At 57.6% G+C, this 8,223-nt stretch overlaps 1 protein-coding gene across 1 annotated transcript; it reads left to right on the top strand.

Moving 5' to 3' along the window:
• The first annotated feature begins 1,761 nt into the window (after positions 1–1,761).
• On the top strand, positions 1,762–7,577 carry LOC123136812 (GDSL esterase/lipase At4g26790). Its single transcript, XM_044556319.1, has 2 exons — positions 1,762–2,268; positions 6,570–7,577. Exons 1-2 carry the CDS (start codon positions 1,870–1,872, stop codon positions 7,257–7,259), a joined length of 1,089 nt encoding a protein of 362 aa, XP_044412254.1. The 5' UTR covers positions 1,762–1,869; the 3' UTR covers positions 7,260–7,577.
• The last annotated feature ends 646 nt before the right edge of the window (positions 7,578–8,223 follow it).

Below are 8,223 nucleotides of genomic sequence, written 5' to 3'. Positions count from 1 at the left end.
AAAGGAGGGCATGTGCATAAGATGCGCGGGGGGAGGGGGGCTGCCGGCGTGGGAAAGCGGCAGTCATGGAGGCGTCAGGCATGCATCCTCGGTCAAAGCGTTGTCACATCCCGTGGTATGGGCGCTGACCTGGGTCGCGTCATCGCTATCTGCGAGCCGAGGAGGGGTGGGAGCTGACCAGGTTGGCAATAGCGGGATATGGGGGGCAGCGGTCTCGAACTACGGGGTCTGCGGGTGGGCCAAGGCGCTGGGGGGCTCTGCCCCAAAAGGCGCAGAGGGGCATGCATGCGCCCAGCCAGCGCCGACGACACCGGGCAGGCGCCAGCTGAATGAGCTGACGCGGGCCAATGGGAAGCGCAAGGAGGCCTGGCTTGGAAAAATCCAACGCGAGAGGCCGATTTGCTGCGGATTCGGCAGCCCTAGACGGCCCACGTGGCGCAGCAGAGGGAGATAGGGAATCTCTAAAAAGGTATCCACGGGAATCACTACAGGAGATGGGTGCGGGCGTCGACAAGCGATCCCGGGAGGAGCGAGAGGCGAAAGTCATAACCGGGGGCTTGTCCGGTCCCAACCGGGGAAGGAATGGCCTCGTGGCAGTGCCACTGTCAACGCTTAGAGCCGCGACAGCGGGAAAAGCCAAAGGCGGGCCGGGCCGGGCAGCAGAGGCAGATGGCCAGGATTGGACGAAGGCAGCGAAGAGGCTAGGCATAGGCTGGCCGACCGGTGGGGCATTAGCAAGGAAACGAACAAGCAAGCCCCTGTAATTAATTCCCTCTAGCAACAGAATAAAATTTGCAATATTACGATTGGCCGCGGTAAAAAAGAGAACAAGGAGCTCCTAAAGTGAAGAATTGGCGGGTAAGCAGAGGGCGACCCGATCCAATCATTGACCAGGCGAACGACGGTGGCGGCGGCGCAAGCAGCAGCACCTCTAGCCAGACCGGTGTAGGCGAAGACAGGGCGGCGGACAGCGGAGAACATACCGGGGAGGAGAAGGCTGTGACGAGTACTCTAGGAGAGCCTCGCCCGGCGAGCGCAGCGATGGCCCGACGACGCGGGCCGGAGCCCCCCGCAGCACCGTGGGGGTGGAGGCGGCGAGGAAACCGCCGCGAAAACGAGTCCCGACGCGAGTCGCGTCGACGCCTACCGCGGAGATATCCCTCGCATGCCCGGGCATGCCGCCCCCCGGCGCACCGTGGGGGTGGAGGCGGCGAGGAAACCGCCGCGAAAACGAGTCCCGACGCGAGTCGCGTCGGCGCCTACCGCGGAGATATCCCTCGCATGCCCGGGCATGCCGCCCCCGCCGCGTCGAGGTTGGAGCAGGCAGCCGGCGGTTGAGGCCCCAGGGCAAGGGGAGCGGGGTGTCCGACCGGCCCCATGGCAGCGAGTAGGCCGGTCGAAAGGGTGGCCGCCGAGGCCGGAGCCGCCAGCGGCGGTGCGGTGGAGTCGCCTAAGCTATTGCCAGAGCTCCCTTCAACTCCCTAGGATTCAGACTTTTGCAGTAGTAGTTAGAGAGATATTCAAACCGAAGCATATGAACCGGAAAGGAGGGAGTCATTCTTGGTAGCCAAACTTCTCTGCAAATGGTGCGCTGGCGATTGAAAACACGCTGCACAAGATGTTTAAATTTTTTGAAAACAATATGCACTTGCAAGTAAAGCGATATAATAACCGTGCATGCAGTAATAACTTATCAATCCTCCTCTGCATGACATTGCTGTCGCTACAGTTCCCACCGCCCCTACTGATTCTCACATCACCTCTATTTATTACGATGACACGCCGCTCCCTCGTCCCCATCACTCTCTGCTTACACCACTCGTACACACACTAACCACTCTGCTGCACTCGCCGCCGGTCTCCTCTCCCATGGCGTCCGGCCATTTCCAAGTGGAAGCGGCGCTGCTGATGCTTCCGCTGCTAATGCTGGTGCTCAACTCGGGCGGCAGCGGCAGCGCTGCTGGTGCGGTGGTGCCGGCGGTGATCGTGTTCGGCGACTCGACGGTGGACACGGGCAACAACAACCAGATCGGCACGACGCTGCGGTCCGACTTCCCGCCCTACGGCCGCGACATGCCGGGCGGCGCCCGCGCCACGGGGCGGTTCGGCAACGGGCGGCTGCCTCCGGACTTCATCTCCGAGGCGCTGGGCCTGCCGCCGCTCGTCCCGGCGTATCTCGACCCGGCCTACGGCATCGGCGACTTCGCGCGCGGCGTCTGCTTCGCCTCTGCCGGCACCGGCGTCGACAACGCCACCGCCGGCGTCCTGGTAAGCACCGCAAGCCCCGGTAGTTCGTATCGTAATGTGAGACCGTGCTGCTCAATGCTCCTGGTTACAATAGCAGCACCACTAGCGATTTCGTGAGGTTTTCCGGTAAATTTCGTCAGAGCGCGACATTAACTTGGCAGCATGTACGTGCACACGCCTGCGCATGGGCGTGGTGCACGGCGATTACGTACTTACCCATGGATCGTTACTCATTACAGCGCACCGCAGGGAGGTTGGTGAGAAAGGCAGAAGAAATCAAAGCCGAGTAGGGAGCAGGGGCCCTCCCCGGTCAGTCACTGACTAACAGTACGATTCGTAGCGTACGTTTGTCAGTTGTCATTTCTCGGCGGTTTAAGGATCCGGCAGGAGATGGTTTTCTGCAGCTTTGGAGCTAATTTTTTTTAAATAATACATATTTTTTATTAAATTTTAGAAATATTATACCGTAATTATATTTTTCAAAAATAATACCCAGTCAGCCTACTGCTGGCCGATTGGACCCCAGTCGGCCCACTATAGGCCGATTGGATCCAGTCGGCCTGCTGCTGGCCGATAGGCCCCAGTCGGCCCACTGCTGACCGATTGGCGCCCAGTCTGCTTCCTCTAGGCCGACAGATGCATGCACCCATTTATCTTTGAAATGAATATTTGAAAAATGTTGAAGAAGTATTTAAAAAAATGTTGATCATGCATATAAAAATGTTAATCAAGCATTTGAAATAACAATATTTAACAAGTATTTGAAAAATATTGAAACAATATTTGAAACTGTTGAATAGGTATTTGAAAAATGTTGAAGAAGTATTTTAAAAATTGATGATCATGTATAAAAAAATGTTAATCTAGCATTTGCAAAAAATTTAAACAATTATTTGAAAAAAGGCTAAACAAGTATTTGAAAAAATATTGATCATGTATATAAAAATGTTGAAAAAGTATTTGTAAAAATGTTGATCATGTATATAAAAATGTTGATCAATATAAAAATATGGTCATGTATATTATACACATGTTAAACATTTTTCAAATACTTGTTCAATTTTTTAAAATACTTGTTTAATATTTTCTCAAATACTTGTTCAACATTTTTATATAGATGATCAACATTTTTTAAAATACTTCTTTAACATTTTTATATACATGATCAACATTTTTTTTAAATATTTGTTTAACATTTTTATATTAATGATCAACATTTTTTTAAAATACTTCTTTAACATTTTTCAAATACCTATTCAACAGTTTTCAAATATTTTTTCAACATTTTTCAAATACTTATTCAACATTTTTTTAAATGCTTGACTAACATTTTTATATGCATGATCAACATTTTTTTAAATACTTTTCAATATTTTTCAAATACTCATTCCAAAGATAAATGAGTGCATGCACCTGTCGGCCTAGAGGAAGCAAACTGGGCGCCAATCGGCCAGCAGTGGGCCGACTGGGGCCTATCGGCCAGTAGTGGGCCGACTGGATCCAATCGGCCTACAGTGGGCCGACTGGGGTGCAATCGGCCAGCAGCAGGCTGACTGGATCCAATCGACCAACAGTAGGCCGACTGAGTATTATTTTTGAAAAATATAATTACGGCGTAATATTTCTGAAATTTAATAAAAAATATGTATTATTTAAAAAAAATTAGCTTTTTATTTGGCAAACCTGCTGGAGTATGCATTTCTAGATGGCGGAGATGTGTTCTTGTTCGCCATTCAAGGCTCAACAATTACCTGTGCCAGCATTTCAGCCTGGCAAGATTTTTAGGTTCTGCCACGTGGCGCGCATGCATGGGCTCGACGAGGCCGTCTGCCAAGGGCAATCCGTGCCCGCGGGCGAGGCGGAGTGTGGGGACGGGAGACCGGAAGACGAGGTTCCGCCGGTCGCCTCGCATGGCCACAAGCGGCTGGCGTCGCCGGTATGTAGGCAGTGCATGAGTAGGCACACGTAGTACTCGTACTACTACTATACAATCATTCATCCATCTACCCAGTCCGGCACTTCATTTTGACTGCACTAGCTTTTGTTCTCGCTTTCGCCGTATCAACCACACTTGCATGCTTGAAATTGTGACAACCTTCAATCAATTTTGTGATCGATCGGCACTTAATGCAAATGCTAGTAACTTAAATTTGAAAGCACAACGACCACCATCCATATTCTTCCATGTGATGCATTAAGCTCCAGATTCACCTACTACTTTTGGATCGAATTGCGCCGCCGTTCCTACTGTTCAGAGATCCCAAATTATTCCTTATAGGCAATCATCGAATGTGGTACTACCCACTCTTAGGCCAACTCCACCGCAAGACCCCATTTTGTCCGGCTTTGTCCGTTTGGGGTAAAACAGACAAACCCCACGACCCAGCGCGCAATGAACTGGACCCATCTTGTCCGTTTTATGTCCGTCTGACCTTATTTCCAGACCAAACTTGGGGCTGGATTTGGGGCGAAAGCGGACAGAACCGGACACGGTTCGCCCCCTCTCCGTCCGCGCCCGTCCGGGGTGACCCCACTTGTCACCCACCCACCCACCCCCACCACTCTCTCTCTCTTCCATTTTCTCTCTTCGACCTACCCACGAACATCTGCATGCAACGGCGAGCATGCGAGGCCGGAGCGGAGCGCGTCGGCCCGAGTGGGGAGCGGCGACGAGCCCGACGAGGCGGTGGTGGCCGGGGCGAGCGGCGGACGCGCAGGGGTGCTGCGGCGCTGGCCGAGGCCGAGGCGCGCATGGCCACGGTGGGGCGGCCAGGGCGCGCGCGCGCAGGCCGGCGCTGTGGCCGGGCGAGAGGGCGGGGCGCGACGTCGGCCATGCGAGCGCGGCGCGACGGGGCGGCGACGAGCCCGACGAGGCGGTGGTGGCCGGGGCGAGCGGCGGAGGCGCGGGCCGGCGCGGCGGCGCGCACGGCCACGGCGGGGCGGCCAGGGCGCGCGCGCGCAGGCAGGCGCTGTGGCCAGCGCGGGCGCGGGGGCGCGGCGCGGCCAGCCCGGCGCGGGCGCGGGCGCGGGGCGCGGCCAGCCCGGCGAGGCGCGGCGCGGCCCGGCAAGCGCGGGCGCAGGCCAGCCCGGCGCGGCGCGAGGCGGCATAGCGAGTTAGGGGCGAGGAGGCGCGGGCCGGCACGAGCGCAGGGCGAGGCCGAGGCGCACGCGGCGAGTCAGAGGCGAGCTCGGGCGAGGCCGAGGCGCGCGCCGTGCGTCCAGCCACCTTGAGTCGCCGCGCCCAGCCGCTGCGACCTTCCCTGCCTCCTACGTGTTTGACAAAATGCCAGGCGGATATGTCACCCGGGACATAATATGGGGTGCGCTTGCGCGTTGGGCACATCAGGACGCCGCAAGTCCGGCGATCGGGCATAGTCTGCCGTTACAAAAGAAGAGCGCCGCCGCCTCGGCGGGGTCATTCATCACTCGGCGTGGTCGCGTAGGCGGGGGGCGGCGAGTAGTTGTTTGGTGGGTACTGCACACCGGCGAAGGCGGGCGATGGCGTGCGCGCAGCGGGGTGACCATGAGGGAAGGTCACGTTTGGGTTGAACCCGCTGTGCGCGTCGCCGTCGGCGTAGCCGGGCGACGATGAACCCCATGGAGATCCGGCGCCTTGCTGTCCCCAGGGCGCGTACTGGTGGGCGTGGCTGACGACGGGAGCCTCGACAGAAGAGGAGGACGCCGCCGCGCGCGCCGCGTTGTCGCGGGCCTTCTTGGCTATCCCCCGGTTCCGCCCTCCACTCGGCGTTCGACAGGCCCGGTGGCTTCGTTGGAGGCGCCCTCGGCTTCCTCTGCTTCGGTTGGGTAACGGCGCCCGTCGCGGTCGCCGCCGCGCGTGGCATGGAGTACTTCTTCGGCGGCATGGCGGCGGGATGCGAGCGGGATTGGCGGGAGAATGGCGGGAGCAAGGCGAGCGAGCGGGAGAGAAGTGAGAAAAAGCGGCAGCAAAACGGCGGGAAAAGGCCCTCGGGTCGCCTCCAGTGTGGGCCCACGCGCCTTTTTCGCTTGCGCCAGCTCTCCAAGCGCTCCCCAGGGCGCCGGGTTCGGCCTGGGTCCGCCGGCACCAGTTTTGGTCCGAGCCGGTGAAAAACGGGTTTCTGGAGGCGCGACTGGGGCCTTTTTTCGACGCCGGCGCGGCGAAATCGCCTGGGGAGGGCCTGTTGGGGGCGCGGCTGGAGATGCCCTTATTACTCACACGAACAGAGTGCTACAGACACCGTTGATAATGTAGATAATTTTGGATCTATTGTTGCATACAATACTAGTATTATTCACTCCAAAGTCAAACCTGCATGCATGCACTGACAAGCTCGTCCCCTTAGGCAGTGATCCCGCTGTGGAAGGAAGTGGAGTACTACAAGGATTACCAGCTCCGCCTGCGCGCGTACGCCGGCGCCGAGCGCGCCCGCGCCATCGTCCGCGGCGCGCTCCACGTCGTCAGCATCGGCACCAACGACTTCCTCGAGAACTACTACATGCTCGGCACGGGCCGCTTCGCCGAGTACACGGTGGCTGAGTTCTCCGACTTCCTCGTCGCCGGCGCGCGCCGCTTCCTGTCGGAGATCCACCGCCTCGGCGCGCGCCGCGTCACCTTCGCCGGGCTCGCCCCCATCGGCTGCCTCCCGCTGGAGCGCGCCGAGAACATGATCCACGGCGGCGGCTGCATCGAGGAGTACAACCGGGTGGCCAGGGAGTACAATGCCAAGGTGGAGGCCATGCTGGGGGCACTCCGCGCCGAGCTCCCGGACCTCAGGCTCGCCTACGTCCCCGTCTACGACACCATGCTCGACCTCGTCACCAACCCGGCCAAGTTCGGGCTGGAGAACGTGGAGGAAGGGTGCTGCGCCACGGGGAGGTTCGAGATGGGGTTCATGTGCAACGACGAGGCGCCCATGACCTGCGCCGATGCCGACAAGTTCCTCTTCTGGGACGCATTCCATCCGACGCAGAAGGTGAACCGGATCATGGCCAACCACACGATCGACATCTGCTACCAGCAAGGCCTCCTCTGAATGTGTGATCCACGATCGTACAACTAGAAACGCATTGATCCACTGACTATTTTGTGGAGTGAGAAATTGTTTCATGCATGGGGCGGATTCAATCCAGAAGGAACTTGTCGCGCCTGCAAATGACAGCACTTCGACTTCTGCAGCGGACTGAAGGAGTGCAAGTTCAGTCTGAACTTAACCGAGCTTGCAACACCCTGCGTGGTGATCTAGGCCTTGGGCCTTGTAAGCGAGTCGTGCTGGGCTAGGGTTGGGCCCATGTAGCCAGCTTTATGTACCGAATGGAGAATGATCGAGCCATCGAAGAGAAATTAGATCGAACTATCTCCTCTCACACGCTTCCTCACCTACCCCCTTCTCTCTCCCTCCCTAATTCTAGATCGAGATCTCTGGTTCATCACAATCTGGTATTCAGAGCCTATAATTTTTTTTTTCACTACCTCGCCGCTGCTGCTGATCTCTTACCCTCTCGATCGCTGGTAAAATCCACCGGGTCAGATGCGAGCTGCTTCGGCGAGCTCGCCCGAAATCCGACTCGGGGTTCGGTCGATTTGGAGCGAGACCACGGCGCCATCCAAACCCTCGGCGCAGACCCGCCGTGTGCTCGACGCCATGTCAGAGACCACCGACAAGCTACAGAACTTGTTCAAGACAGTCATCCGTCGACTCGACGCGAACCAGAAGACTGCCGATGAACGGCACCGGACACAGCTCTCCTACAATAACCAGGTCTCCGAAGAGCTCAAGCTCCTCTCCAAACAGATCGACCTCACCCAGGCCGATGTGGATGAGGCCCGCAAGGCCACGCCCACGGCCGATCCTGCCGCCACAGCGAGTGCGGGCGCCATGTCCCATTGAGCCACCGCGGACTCCTCCACACACAGCCCCCCCATCGCCGCCACCGCCGACCCGTCCCACGACGCCCCCCTCTATACGGACAGCGCGACGCAGCTTCCGTTCGCAAGAC

Source organism: Triticum aestivum, chromosome 6B, assembly GCF_018294505.1.
Source record: "Triticum aestivum cultivar Chinese Spring chromosome 6B, IWGSC CS RefSeq v2.1, whole genome shotgun sequence".
Classification (NCBI taxonomy): domain Eukaryota; kingdom Viridiplantae; phylum Streptophyta; class Magnoliopsida; order Poales; family Poaceae; genus Triticum; species Triticum aestivum.
The sequence above is the reverse complement of the archived record's forward strand: the minus strand, read 5'-3'. Positions and strand labels throughout refer to the sequence as shown.